We start from the raw sequence: 15338 nt of genomic DNA on the forward strand, positions 1-15338 counted from the left end.
AGAAGCAGAGAAAATGATCTTCATTCATGTTTACTCTCAATCAACATAAACTTTAAAAATTACTAGAACACTCTTTAATTTTAATTTAACAAATTAAACATATGAGCTATGATTTAATTTAAAATTTGTAGACAGCCAGTTTCCATTCTGAAACCACCCTTGTTAAAAACTGTGAATGCCTTTCAAATTAGCCTAATATTTATTTAGGTCTCTCCACTATCAAACCCTATGCAGGATGAGGGTAGAGGTCAGCCACTGAAGAACCCATGCAGATTCTTCAGACTTCTAAAGTAATAAGTTCAACTTCACTCCTCATGCACTTACTTTCTAATCAAATTCAGAAAAGTTTCAGACTTACTGTCCTGAAGTTTCAGGAGGGAAATGATATAGTTGTGTGACACAGACACACTCACAATCCATCCTGAGATTTTTGGAGGCAACCAGAGAAGGCTGGAGTGTCTTCACCACCCATTCTCCCATAATCTGTAATAGAGAGAAGGCAGCTACAGGAGAGACCCTAAGCACTGCTCTGACCAGGCTAGAGATACTGCAGTGGGGGTGTGGGGCTGGTAACAGAAATCTAAAGGATTCAGAGGAAAAGAGGCATTGAGAATGACTATATCTCTCCCCCACAAAAATGAGAACAGAGCGAATAGCCTACCACAGTGCCTCAATTCTATCTCAAGTATCAGGCATTTATTAAAAAAATAAGTGCTGCTGACAACCCTGGATTTTATTATACAATATAGTTTTAGTGTAAATCGAACTGGTTGTTGGCAAAGGTACATAAGTATGTCTAAAAAGCATTAAGCATCTTTGCACATGGAGCAGTGTTGTAGCCAATGAGGTATATCTGAGGCGTGATTATTGCCAATTGAAAAAAATAATTTAAAAAAACGAGAAAAAATAAAAACTATCCCTCCAAAATAAGCCAAAAATAAAAGAAAGCACAAGAAGGTCTGGGCAATATTGTTTTATCAGGAAGAAACTAAAAACTATCCCAATGTCCAACAATAAAAACAATGGGCTGTCATACAGCTATTATAGACTTTAAATAATTTCATGTTAAGCAAGTTCCTAACATAAGAAAAATAAAATTCTAAACAAAAAGCATAAAACAACACATAATCAGGACAAGCAAAAAAAAAAACATAGGATTTGAAGTCCAGAAGAAAACATAAGAAAAATTTAATGAAAGTTGCTTGGAGGCCAAGATTATAGGTAATTTCCCCTTAATTTTCTGTATTTTCTACAGTGACCAAGGATTTCTAATTTTAAAAACATTAGATTCCCTAAGCAGTTGACACCTAAGGACCTAAGGGCCACAGGCAATTCAAGCACAGAGCTGAGAGATCACACCATTTAGATTTTAAATACAAGATACAGCTAATTCCCTCCTGCTTTTATTTACATGCAAGCACTTCCAACTGTGTTCCCCTGGCTGTGTCCCTCGGACAGTACTCTGAAGCTGCTTTATAAACAAGGCACTGGAAGCACTGGGTATTCTCCAGCCTGGAGCCCCATCTATGCTCATGAAAACTAGCTTTGGGGAATAAATGTACAGTGCTTCACATATTTCATATTACCACAAATACTCAATAATTGTTTTCTTATTAATGAGCACACTATATGAAAATCAAACGTGCTTTGAAAGATTTTGAAAAGGCTCAAAGCGAATACAAACTTTTATCTTCAAAAGTTAAATGCATTTCTTCATCATAGTACTACTTCCAGTAACTGCTTCCCATCAGAATTCCAACCAGCCCAACTTTCAGATTTGATCTGTCAGCAAGTAAGGAAATATTTTTTGTAGGAAAGCAATTGTAATTTCCCACATTAGGTGATTGATTAAGTTCTCTCCTCTAAAAGGCTGATTGGCTTCCTGGTGCCAGTAAAATGATTGATGAATATTTCAACTGCAGCTCCCTTGCTGCCCCCCCACTTTACCCCTCCCCCATGTGCTGCCACTCCTTTCCTGCTGGGTTCCCTTTTTCAGACCAACAGCATTTAAGGAGGTTTTTTTGCCCTTTTCCTTAATGATTCCACATTCGCAAATGTGGCATTTAATCTTAAGAGGACAGAACTCTTCTCAGCATTGAATGAGTTTTGGAGATAAAAATCCTTTCACAAGGAATGAGGGAAAACTCTGAAATTAACTACTGGTTTGATTCAGTGAATGAAACTTACAAAAGAGAAACTGCCATAAAGGGGTTATATATGGGAAGAAAGTTATGTTAAAAAAATCAAAAACTACATCTAATTTCAAAATTATTCAAAAAATAATTGGCAATTTACATGATCAACTCTCAAAACACTGGAACCTTAGCTGCAAACATTTCTATAAAGTGAACCTGGAGAATGAAATTTACATGTAAAGTATGTGACCCTACAAACTTTAAAGCAGCCAGGAGCTCTAAAATCAAAACAGGGTAACAGTGTAAATGTTCTTGGAGGGATGAGTGAACAATATCTGAAACCAAAATCATCCCAGAGAACCTGGCTGTTAGCACCAGTTAGGTGCTTCAGTCAGGGCTTTCCTAAATTTCAATTTCCTGTTTTACCAATTCATTCCATCATCAAGCTGAAAAATCTCTTCAGCAATTATTTAATATGGCTCCTTCATTTTTTAGGTGGGCCCATAGAGATGTGCCCTTTTTAACAGACTAGAACCAGCACCTGGGCAAAAGGCAGGCCCATCAACAATTTCCTGGACCTCCTCTCGCACATCTTTTCCTACGCAAACTACATTGCTACCGTAATCTATTAACCCCCACTGCCACATCTTTCTTACTCTCTCTTTGCCAGGCAATCACTTTCTAAATTTTACAAACTCTGGACAACTCAGTCTTATATTTCCATTTTCAAAGAGTCACATCAACTTACCTTCCTGGATTGGTTCTCCTCTCTTTCATATAGCCAGCTTTTGTGTGACGGGGGCCGGGGGTGGGGAGAGGGGGGGCCGGGAAGGTACAAAAGACAAAAGCCATCGTCTCCTAAACTGCACTTCCCCATGCAGTCAAGCACATTTGTATCTGATCTATCTAGTCACTTTAGTTACAAGGAGAGCCACGTTTCTGAACAAAAGCTACATTCTAATTCCAGCAGGACCCATAAAACTTTGGATTTAGCTTCCACACTCTTGACTTATAGACTGGCCCCAGTTACCTACAGTAACTGAAAAACACACTCCCTTCCCTTGTAGCATTTTGTAGACTTCCTCTGACGACCAACCGGCAAAGGACTCAGATTCCTTTTTTCATTCATTTAACATTCGTGAAACACCAAATCCTTGTTCGTAGTGCTCAGGATACACAAACAAGACACGGCATCCCTTCCCTGAGTAGCTCAAACCCCTTTCTTCCTCAGCACCCCTTAGATTCACCAAGGATTGTCCCTGATTCTGCAAAACTGTTTTCTGGTCACCTATTTTCTGGTTGGCTTATTAAACCTAACATAAAAGAAAAGTCACTTGAAATTTTAAGAGTAGATCTTGGTTGACTCTAATCTACAGGCAGTTGATTTCTGGGCCTCCTCAACAACTGTAAATGGCCTAGATTAACAAATGCTTGCTTTGGGGTGGACACTATGCTTGGTGCTTTGGAGACTTTGTCACTAATCCTAGCAACCCTAAAGTAAATTTCAGAAACATCATAGTGGGGGGGGGGAGGGTTAAATCTAGGAAACAAATTATTAATGCTGTTGCTGTGAAATCTGGGGCTTAACTTCTGGGGCCTTCAGTTTTCACATCTGTAAAATGGAGATGATAATAAAACACCTACTTCATAGGGTTATGATAATAACATGACTTAATACATATAAGGTGCTTAGAATATTATATGACACACACTATATAAATGTTAGCTGCTATTATTAAATGAGAACACTAAAGTTCAGAGAAGTCAAGTGACAAAGTCACACAGCTGTGATCTCTGTTCCGCCACACTCCAGAGTCCCCATCCTTTCCCTCTCACACCACCTAACAAAAATCCTTCCTCCCGGCACAGACTACCACTGCCGCTTCCAAAAAACAAAGCCCTCTAAATAGGTATCAGTGGGGGGTTTCCCCCAGGTGGTTTATTATCCTGCTAAAAGTGCATTTTAGAGGAAAGGTTGTAAGGCTAGAAAGGAAGTCTCCTGACAGGTTTGATTTCAACAGTACAGCAAGAATATGGAAGAAAGAAAACAAATGTGCCTCAATTATTAAGTTTAGAAATTAAAGCTGAAACTTAAAGCAACTGATTTAACTCAACTGATGAAGAATGCATTCAAAGATGTCATCTGAAATCTAAAATAAAACCCAAACATTAAAATGAAAAAGGAAAGGTCTGTTTCTTATGACTAAATTGCAACTCCTACAGAATACAAAAATGCTTTAAAAGGTACATTACGTGACACTCTAAGAACATCAAGATAATTACACAGCTCTCAGGAAGGAAGCCCAAATATTTCACTGATATTTCATCACCCACCAAGCTTCATCTTAAATTCTGATCCAGTAACTCCTTTTTGTTATTCACATTGTTAGGTGACATTTCTTCCACTAGCAATCTCTCTGCAGAATGAGTTCTACCTAGCAACTATCCTAGGAAATAAATCCCTAATTGTTGAACAGCACAGTAACTGACTTACACTAAAATGTTACTCACACTAGGGAAAGATATTCTTAAGCCAGAAGAGGAGATGCTTCTCCGATACGGACTTTATTAACACCTCCCTCAGTGAAAACCAGGTTACATGGCAAACCATCTACAAAATTACAATGGCAACTTTAGAAGACTCAAAGAAAATCAAAACATCTACTGAAAGCAAATAAGCAAGCTATTCTTGATGGAAGTTTTGAAAAGCAAGGCAGAATTTTTATCTCTTACGTTATTTCATTCTTTTTATAGCAATGACTCTTAATAGTAAGAAAGTATTTTTGTGTTGTCAAATTTATTTCCATAATTACAAGGCTACCCTTTGTGGGGAAACAGGTTCTATTAGAAAATTTCTGCCACAAGATAACTAACGGTTAAGTAACAGGTTTCAAATAGCAGGTAACAAAGCCTTATCAGAGAACTCAGTGAGGGTGAACTACAACACACTTCATTTAGTCTCAGGAAAAAAAAGTATGAACCCATTTTCAAAATTTTTCCCTCTGTAGCTCCTTTACAGAGGGCGGTGAGGAAGGAAATGAAAGAAAAACCCAAAGTAATTAAGTACTAATAATGGTATCTGGTGAAGTCACCATTTTCTTACATTTTAAGTTGAGTCCTTTAAACAGAGGTTTTTCTCATACATTTTAGTATGAGTGGTATTAACCCATTACATATTAACATAAATAACATTTTAAAAGAAAAGTGACTATATTTTCCAACAAAACAAACATTCAGTGAAAAGAGTGGCACTTAACCTTTTTGCTAATCTCTAGCATCTGGCCTAATTCTGGTAGCCAGATTCTCCTACACGCATTCAGAATGTTGTAATACTTGTACATTGTTTTTGTTGAGGTATAGAGGCAGAAAATCTGGCCTTACACGGACTTATATTTGAAAGGGGAAGAAGTATATCTTATTAAAATAAGTGTAGATTTTAAAAAATAATATACCAAAACTCAGTAAGTGCTGGTTTCTTAAAGGTTAAGTTCAACCTGAAATCTAAACCCACATCAGTGAACTTTGTATACTGTGTTACATTAAAATCCATTGCTCTATATAACATTTTGGACAGATTTTTTACCCACGCAGGATTTTGTAACATATAACCAGATATTTGGGAAGTATTCCCTCAATGAAGATGCTCTTTAAAATGCTGACATTTAACCACACAATATCAAGAAAATCACAGTTGTTAAGTAAAATCATCATCAGTCTCACCAGTAAAGGCTTTAAGTATTGAGACGTCATCAAGCTCAAAGTGACAGGTACAAGGTTTCCACAATTCTGCGCTGCTTCAAAGCTCAAATTTTATTCACCAGCAACAAACACTGGCAGTTCTCCTTGGAGGTGCAGGCTCGCTGTTTTCCAAAAAAATGATCTGCCAAATACCCAAATCTGAATAAACCACAGTTTTACCTATTGTTCTTTCAAGGTGAAATGGTGATGGAGTGAGGAGGCAGCTAATTCAGCTCACAACATAATGAGCTGCACAAGCTCTTTTCCTTAAAACGATGATTAAATTTTGGTATGCAACAGAAATGCTATGTGTGTGCCTGCCAGAGTATCAAAAACAAGTATACTCAACGGATCATAGTATTAATTTAATACAATTAATCGTTTTTACTCCTCCATCTGAGACACTAAGTGAAAATGCCTTTCTTTGTTTAAATAAGTGTGTGCAGGGGACTAGGTAAGACCACTGCTACAGTTTGGCTCCTTATGTTTCTGCTGAGGTGCCAATAGTTTTTAACCACCACTGTTTTTGCAAGATCGGTGCAAATATCAACATGGTGAAAAAGGCAAATAATGTCAGTATTATTATAAAAATACATTTGAGCCCAAGAGCTTCCTTGAAAGGGTCTCAGGGACACCCCCAGAGGTTCATGGACCACAATGTGAAGGCTACTGGTTTAAATAATAGAGTAAACAACAAATTTAGTGACTCTGTAAGTGGGAAGAGATTAAGTCTGAAATAATCCAGTAATGAATGATCAACAAATGATGAATGGAAGAAAACAATACAATCCAACTAAGTACTACTGCATTAATCATTTATAAATTTAGAAAGCAAGAGATAAGGAAGCAGGCTTCACAGAATTGTAGTGTCATCTTTTTTCTTTTGCAAGCGGAAAACTGTATTGCATAAACTGCAGTTAATTTATGTTTTCTCTACTGTATGTATGAGGGCAAAGACCACGATGAGCACCACCAGAGTTTGGTGCCCTGTGATAAAACGAACACTGCATCTGATTCAGTACAACACAAGAATTTTTTTAAAAGATCAAGACAAATTTTGTATCCTTCCAAGACGATACAGCTTCAGGATTGAACTGAGTACACAAATTAAATAAAATTGTTTTTCTTTTTATTGAATATATTGGGGCAGCACTTGAAAATTACTTTTTTAAATGCAAACTCGATATAGGTTAAGTAGCTCCCTTCACTGAATCAGTCTGTCCTTCATTTTGGCACAGATTTGTTTCTGAAATGTTTCCTCAGTCTTAAACTAAGACTCAAGGATATATCTACCATAGGAAGTTTAAACATCTGTTTAATCAATCATGTCCTTTTTCAATCAATGGTTTCAGAGAAAAAAATAGAGAACACGAATTTTGACACCACAATGATGGACTGAAAAAGCCAGCAGAACCCACTTGTAGACCTCTGAGATACTTTTACAGAGAGACCCTAAAATTCTATGATGCTACGAAACCTAAGTCAGAAACAAAAGGCCAAGAAGGCTGGCTATCTACCTGTTCCACATGAGAAATTTAGTAGTGTATGTCTCTCTCAAATATAATTCTTGAGTATAGTTTTAAATGAATTGTAAGTAATTTCCAATGCAAATAGCTGTTCAGGCAAGTATCTATGTTTGACACCACCACTGCAGTTGCAATAAGCTAAAGCTTATCATGCCAACAATTCCCTCTGTCCCTACTGCCGAATTCTTTTTATAACATCTCCCTGTGACAACGAAAGAAAAGTCACTACTCTGGTTCACTACTCTGGTTCGAACCACCCACAGAGTGTATCTTCAAATCAAACAGCCAGGATTTGTTTCCAGAATACATTACATGTTGCTGCCTAGGGAATTGATTTTGGAAACATTACACTTACCAGCTGACTTATCAACAGTGCCGGTAGAATCGACACCAACTTAAAGGCAAGAATCCTTCCAGAAAATACAAAAATATGCTACTACTGCCATCTGTAGTTTATGCTTGAATAGCTTCCCCAGTGTCAACAAATTGAAAGGTGTACAGTTCACAATTAGGGTCCAAAGACCTCATTAAGCTGAAGATACTTTTTAAAGTTAACTTTATATAACAAATTGTAGCATTTATTTAGTATATGACAGGAGAATTTGTGGTTCTCTTTGTAAACTTACTATATAACTCTGAAGGGGAAAACCACAAACTGCCTTGAATGAAAATGGTTAGAATGCATAAGGACTAACTTGTGTTTTCCCCAAATTTCCACACTCCTAAGGATATTCAAAAGAATGCTTCCTGCGAATTTATAATTAGGATGTCTTCTCTTGAAACAGTGGTTGTCAATTATTAAAACGTTCCCAAAAGTTTTAAAACAACAAGTGTACTTTTAAAGAAATCCAGGAATTTTCTACTTAGACATGAGAGTTTGGTCAGTTTGCCTAGTGCAAGTTAAATTTTAAAGGTTCAATTATTCCTAGAGTTTTTTTAAGAACAAAAATTCCAAAACGCAAATGAAGGCTTAAAGTAGGCTATTTTCACAACTTATTTTCTCTCAGTTTGCTTTCTCAAATGACAACCACTGTAGCTTAGGGATCAAAAGATTCGGTGCAGCTGGGGGTGGGGTAAAAAGCAATTCAGTTCCCCAACAGCCAGCTGAGGAAATCCTGGTTCTCTCCCCAAACTAAATCACTGTTAAGCAGAATTACTGGGTTACACAGAAAAGTTTTGTTTAAATAATCATAACCAGAGGAGAAAAACATTTTCTAGAGAAGCTATTCTACACAAGCTGGTTTTTAATAATTGGTAATAAGGAAACAACGAAATAAAGTACAAAATGTTTTATTCTTTAAAATAAAGTTCTCTGTTCTACAGTTATTTCTAAACCACACTGAAATGCAGGTTAGACACAACAGTTTTTTTCTAATTTTCCATTATTAAGGAAATTAAGGTCTAACAGCCTTATCTTTTTTGTAAAGACAATCCATGTTGGGAAACGAGCAATAAATACATAGCAGACCGGACTTCATTCTATGAGTACTGTACATCAAAGTTACATCCAGAGGTTTTTTTTTTTTAAGATTAAGCTCAAATGAATCTGAACCATCAACTCAACACAAGAAAAGGAATTACTGCTCAGTCAGTACTTCTTGCCGACTTTTAATAATTCTGGTATCTCTAAACCTTGTTTTCAATCAAAGGCATCCGTAAACCTCTAAGAAATTACCTGAACCAGGAATAGCTGACATTAAGAATGTGAAAGTTTAAAAGAAAACACTTTCTTTCACAATTTGTAGATATTTTCAAGTGTAACAGAGAATCGGGTATACTGGATCACTACTCGTGCGGACACACTCAACACCACCTTCTGTTTAAAACTGTCTCAGAGGCACTTTTATTCTCTGCTGAAATGCAAGTTTTGTTTTTAGCTGTTGATTCAGAATTTTGATTTTTCTGATTATGACCCTTTCCTCCTAAAAGATGACTGGTTCACACACACACACAAGGAAAAGACAGGACCAAAAATTGAAATTTACTCTGAAAGGGCATCTTCCCAAATTTAACTTTCAACTTAATTATATACATGAAAAAATACTTAAACAGAGAAATGTCACTTAACTTGGCTACACCACAAAAAATAAACATAAGAACAAAAAAACTAAGATAAGGTCCCCAAGATCTAGATGAGCATGCTGAAAAGGAGGCTACCCTGAGTCAGAGGAGCTACCCTGAATTCTGAAGCCAGAAATTGCCATCTGAACACAATTCATTCATGAACCAACCTACTCAACACAAACCACTATCTACTTATAACACGGACGAAACTCACACAGCCCCAGCTCTCAAAACCAGCAAGTATCATTAGCAATTTAAAGCCAACTTGCATAGCAAGCACTACAAGTGATACACCAAACTTCCCTTACCAGTACCATAGTAGTTGGCATTCCTACCTTCATCTCCCACTAACATAAAATGAGGTATTTTAATCTAAAGCTTATTTTCTACCTTTGCTCCACAGCACCACGAAAAAGGAAAAAATGACAAACCAGAAAATTATGAGTAAAATATAAGAATGCATGATTCAGGGATATTTTAGGAAATGTAGTGGGTTTTTTTTCATTTGCTCCCCTCTCGTTCCCTCCTCATCCAAGTCCCTTTCACATGCATGCACACACACACACCTTTTTGCTAGAGAATTCAGAATGACTTACAGATCAGGAAGCTGGTCATGATCAGATTCTGATTACATGGGACAGAAATACCCAAAAAAGAATTTGGTGGATAGTAAGTCTAAGTTTGGAAATGTGGTCACCTCACATTTCCACTGTTCAAAATCAACAGTAAATCTTCAGTGTTCTTTGGACGTCACAGAACCTACTAAAAAATCCTGTGTGCTGCCGTTCCAAAGAACAGCAGTGCTATGGCATGCATTTTTTGCAATGAAAGTAGAAAATTCTGAGGTGACTCAGAATTAACTTAATTTTCAAAGTCACAAAACTGAAGTTAAATTGTCACATCAAACAGCTGTTAATTTCTTTTCAGGGATAAACATTTGGATGACATAGTGATAACAGGAAAAAAGTGGCTGATTATTTAGTGAATTTCTTCCATTTCTCCTCAACTGCTTGAAATATTTAAGTCTACTCCCTCATTCACTTAAGATAAAATGAACAAATTCAGTATTTAGCACACACTTCCTCTGAAACTCCAACAGAGAGCAGTCCTCTGAAAGAGTTCATTTTTGTTATGAAAACCTACAAGCAAACAACTGAAAATATCTAGCGCAGTCAGCACAGGGAATTCCTGGAAGGGTGATGGTGCATCAAAAGACTGGCAACTCTGTTCCAACAGAATATAAAAAACCATTTAAAAGACTGTAAATTCGGCATCAATGGCGTTTCCGGCAAGAAAACATTTGTAAAATTCCACCTCCAGTTTCTTTCTTCATGACAGAAACCAAAAGACCTCATCACATCCAGTTAGCTATCTAACAGAAATCAGTCGGTAGAATTTTAAAAATGAGAAAAATTTCTCTTAGAACTTTTGCAGTTTCATTTACTTTCAGAGAAAAATACATATTAGTAAATACAAAAGAAAAAAATGCCCCCACCAGTCCAGAGGTAAACTCTGCTTCCCCTGCCTTTTTCGTAAGTCTTCTGTGAACATGTTAAGTTACAAGAGATAATGAACATTACTGTAAAACAGAACATAATGATCATTTTTACACTAAAAAATAAAGCCAGTCTAATGTTTCATGAATTTTCTTCTAAGCCCATCAGACTGTCAAACGTCCCATGTGTTTGCAACAAAAAGGAAATATTTGGAGAACTAAATAGGACTGATGTAAAATATTAAAGCCACCTTAGCCTAAGTGGATTGCTCGATAACAGTCTTTTAAATGGTCCTGACCAATTGAGGAAATGAGACTATGAATGGGAAATTTGATTGAGTTAAAATTACCATTGAGTCCTTTAAAATGTACTAATGAATAATTAATAGTAAATGCAGTTCCTAGGCTTCCCTTACAATATTCTCAAGTAGAACTTAAGTCTGAAGCAAAATCTACCATCCGTGTGTTATGCGCAGGTGGGTACAGAAAGTATGCACACAGAGAAAGACATTATGAAAAGACACTAATGTGGGCTATAAGATCTAGGGTTGGGTAAAAAAATATCGGAATGGTAAATTTGGGATCACATTTGCAACATTCACATATTAATACAAAACCAAATCTCCACTTTGAAAGCTTGAAAAGTCAAAAGCAGTAAAGAAATCCTTTGTTCCTGTGATACTGGTTTCCTACCCTAACTGGATTCCAGCCCTCCTTTGTGCACGGGATTTTATTGATCTCAAACATGTTCACATTCAGAAATTAGTCTCCAAAGACATCCCAAGGGACTGCCAACCACCTAGATACCGCACATCACAGACATCTTTAGAAAGGACAAGAGCTCTGAAAACCTATCACTATTTGGTCAACAACATCAAGTGAAGTTAACCAGGCTCTCCTCTAAACAGACTTTTCCCTTAACTGGTAAAAAGAGCAGGTCTACTGAATTGGCAATAAACGTATGAAGGTTCAGATCCAACCCAAGATTCCTCCCCTTCGGTAGCTCATTCATTCAACAATTGAGCGCCTTAAGTGACCTATATTCAGGTTACTTTCTTCACACCTGCCAGTTCACCGTCCCGACTAAGAAACTTCTTGCTGAAGCAATTAATTTTTAGTGCCTCCTAACTGTCCCGGGTGTTTGCATTCAATTTGAAATCTGTTACTTGTTAAACACTGTCCTAGATCTTTTAGGGAATTGCGAGTTTATGGCGCAGAGAGGGGAGGAGGCAAGGTTCTCCGAGAGCCTGCCCTTTATTCGGAAATGATGTGAAAGGTGGAAGGCAGGGCAAATAAATAAATAAATCGGGTTTGCTGCGGGAGCGTTTGCCCGCCCGTACGAGCACCCTTTGTAATGCGGGCCTCCTGGGGCTATCGCCTGCGCTAATTGCTCCAGGGCGCTTTCCAAGTTCAAAAGTTCACCTTTTACGACCTCACAAAAGCTCCTTACACGTTACCAATAAAAACATTCCGCGGCAAACACCGAGGGGGGAAAAATATCAAACAGATACAAATAAAACGTCCCGCGGGGTGGGGGCGGGGGGAGCCAGGGGGCGGAAGACTAGCCAGCCCCAGAGACAGGCCCGAGGAACCTGAGGACTTCGCCCGGACAGAGGGGCAAGGGCCAGGTGAGGAATTCTCAGGGCTCAGGGTCCGAGATCGCGAGAAGGACGCGCAGCACTGCGGCGGGCAGGCGAGGACCCCGACCAGCCCGTAGACGGAGGGAGACAGGTGTCCCGAGCACCCGATCGGGCCAGAGATCCGAGCCAATAGAAAGTCATCGCCTAACAGAAGGGGAAGGCGCAGACAGAAATGGGACGCGGAGCATGCAAAGGAGTCGGAAAAGGAAACGCTGGCTGAGTAGCTAGCGATTTGAGGGTCCGCGCAGAGGTCGAGTACCGGGATGGGGGCCCAAGGGAAGTGCGGGGCTGCAGAAGCCGCTGCAGAACGGTACCGGACAGCGAGAACCCAGGGCGTGGTATCGAGTCGGCAGAACCAAGAGGGAGCACGAGCTGAGGGAGCACCAAGGGGGCTGGGGGGAGGGGATAGCTCCTCGCGAAGGGACGCCAAGGGGGAGAGGCCCCCCACGGAGGGTACCGGGGCCGGGGCAAAGAAGAGGAGGCTGAGGCAATGGAGACCCAAGGGGGAGGGGAAGCCCCCAGTGACGGGACGCGAGGTGCGGGGCTGGGGGAGGATCCGGGCTGAGGTGACCCAGGGGAAGGGGAGGGCTCGGCTCCGAAAGGACCGGGGGAGGGGGAGAGGGGTCCGCGAAGCCGGGTCCCAGGGTGGGGGTTGGGGGGAAATTCACACGGAGGGGCTGGGGGGAGAGAGGAAAGGAAAGAAGGTCGGGGTAGAGGGAACCAGGGAAGGATCTGCGCTGAGAACGAGTGGGGAGAGGGAGGGTGCGCACTGACTAAAACGGGGGAGGAGAGAGAGGGTCCGCGCTGCGGGGACAGGGGTGAAGGTCCACGCCGAGGAGACCCGGAGCCGCTGCAGCTTTCCCGAGTAATAGCAGGGCAGGTACCCCCGGACTGGGGGACAGGGGGCCGGTTCTTGATCGGCCCGGACTCCGCACGCCCCTCACCCACCGTTGCGCGGCGGCGGAGGGAGCGCGGCGGGCGGCTCCAGGAACCCCGCGGAGCCCCCGCCGCCTCCCCCTCCGCTAGGCGGCCGTTCGTCCCGCTCCATGCGGTGGTGCTCAGGGCCCGCGCTCGGTTCGCTGCTCCGCCATGACTGGCGCACTCGTCGTCGTCCACCGGGGGGAGGGGGCTGTCAGGGGCCTGCGGGCTCCCGGCCGCCGCGCTCTCTGGGGCCCGAGGCGCCCGGCTCCGCGCCCCTCCGCGCCGCGCCCCCTCAGCACTGGCCAGCTCCCTTCCCCGACGTCACGCGCCGCTGCCACGCTCGGGCCTGCGGGGCACGCTGGGAATTGGAGTCCGTCCCTCGAGGCCAGCCACGCGGGACTCCAGCAACTGAAGGGGTGGGAAGAAGGATTGGCAGCTCTGAGGAGGGGAAGCCAAAGCCTGTGTCAATCACAAACCCTAATAAAAACTTGTCAATTTTTAACAAATATTGCTTCAGGGCCTTTTCTTCATTGTGATTTATGCACGGTGAACTTTTCCTCTGACTCCTGGCCTCCCCCCACCCTGACAATGAGTCCTTCCTTGGAGGTGGGTCGCCAAGGAACTCGGCGAGCACGTGCACCGAAGCCCAGCCCTGGGGGCGGGGCTCGGGGGGCGGAGTTTGAAGTCCTCCTGAGGGTCTCCCTCCGCGGCTACGGGACAAATTGGACCGGAGATTAAAGGGCCGAGATTAACTCGAGGTGACTACGTTCGTATGCAAATAGAATCTATAAAACTCTGCTTTCCGGGGTACTCTTTAAAGGCTTTTATCTCCGGGTGGGCGGGAAAGACTTAAGTTTCTCTTCCTTTTCTTTCATTTTCCGCCTGCCCGTTGAACGGAAAGGCAAACTAAGCTCCAGGCCATTGATGCCATTTAAAAAAAAAAAAACTGTAAAGACTCTTAACGCCTGGTGTTTTGAAGCTCTTGGTTTGAGAGACTCGTTACCCATCCTTGTTCCCCTTCCCCTCTCAGTTTCTCTTTCTGTAAAACGGAGTTGAACTAGGGACGGGTTCCAATTGGAAGATCCCAGACACCCTCCCCCCCGCCCCGCTGCCCGCCTCAGTTTCCCGGAGTTTGTAGTCTCTGTTGTTCCCGACTGAGCCCACCTCCTGTGGCCACCAGGAGGCGTGCAGCCTCTGGGGCCTAACGGGGCGTCCGCCTTCGGCCACCCTCTCACAGAAGGATATATCGCGGCTGCCGCCTTAGGTCGAAGACCTTACCTGGCCTGCTTGAAAACAAAGGACCAGAACAGAGATGCCTTGCCCGCCTCCACTCTGCCGGGTTATGCCTCGGCTTCTTCACTGGCTGCCTGTTTCCCGCCCTCTCCCCATGCTGCTCCACCAATCCTTTGGCCAGTGTATGTCATTCCTTAATTTTCAAAAAGTCCTCATCCTGGCATTTGAGTCCCTGTGTGGTCTGACCTTTGCCCACATTCCTCCTCGCGCCCCTTCCCTCACCTGCTATGCAGGAGGTTTTGCAACACTTTCCTGCAGTTGCGAGTTCCGTATCAACAGGAGTTAACCTGTACCGCACCCTCAATCTGTGTCAGCCACTGTTCCGAGAGGTTTATATTAATGCAGCGTTGCATGAACCTCACGCCCGTTCTATGAGGTAGCTCCAATATTGTTCCTTTCATACACTGATGAAGTCACCTAGCAGAGGTGGAGATTCCAGACTCCAGAACCTCAACCCTCGGTTCCTCCAAGCTGGAATGCTGCTGGCTGCACCCAACTCCCAAGCCCTCACTCACCTTCCACAACC

At 41.7% G+C, this 15338-nt stretch overlaps 1 protein-coding gene across 4 annotated transcripts in view; it reads right to left on the reverse strand.

Annotated features, from left to right (window-relative positions):
• NR6A1 (nuclear receptor subfamily 6 group A member 1) overlaps nt 1–13845 on the reverse strand; it is a 202076-nt gene extending 188231 nt beyond the window's left edge. For 2 of the 4 annotated variants that reach the window (XM_037036415.1, XM_037036416.1), the window contains exon 1: nt 13547–13646. In XM_037036415.1, coding sequence (XP_036892310.1) covers nt 13547–13646 — 100 coding nt within the window. Of the gene's footprint in view, nt 1–13546 lie in introns of all 4 variants that reach the window. The other 2 variants (XM_037036414.1, XM_037036413.1) reach the window with 1 other exon arrangement.
• Nucleotides 13846–15338: the final 1493 nt, after the last annotated feature.

This window comes from Sturnira hondurensis, unplaced genomic scaffold (assembly GCF_014824575.4).
Source record: "Sturnira hondurensis isolate 20B ecotype Veracruz unplaced genomic scaffold, ASM1482457v3 Scaffold0022908, whole genome shotgun sequence".
In the NCBI taxonomy this organism is placed as follows: domain Eukaryota; kingdom Metazoa; phylum Chordata; class Mammalia; order Chiroptera; family Phyllostomidae; genus Sturnira; species Sturnira hondurensis.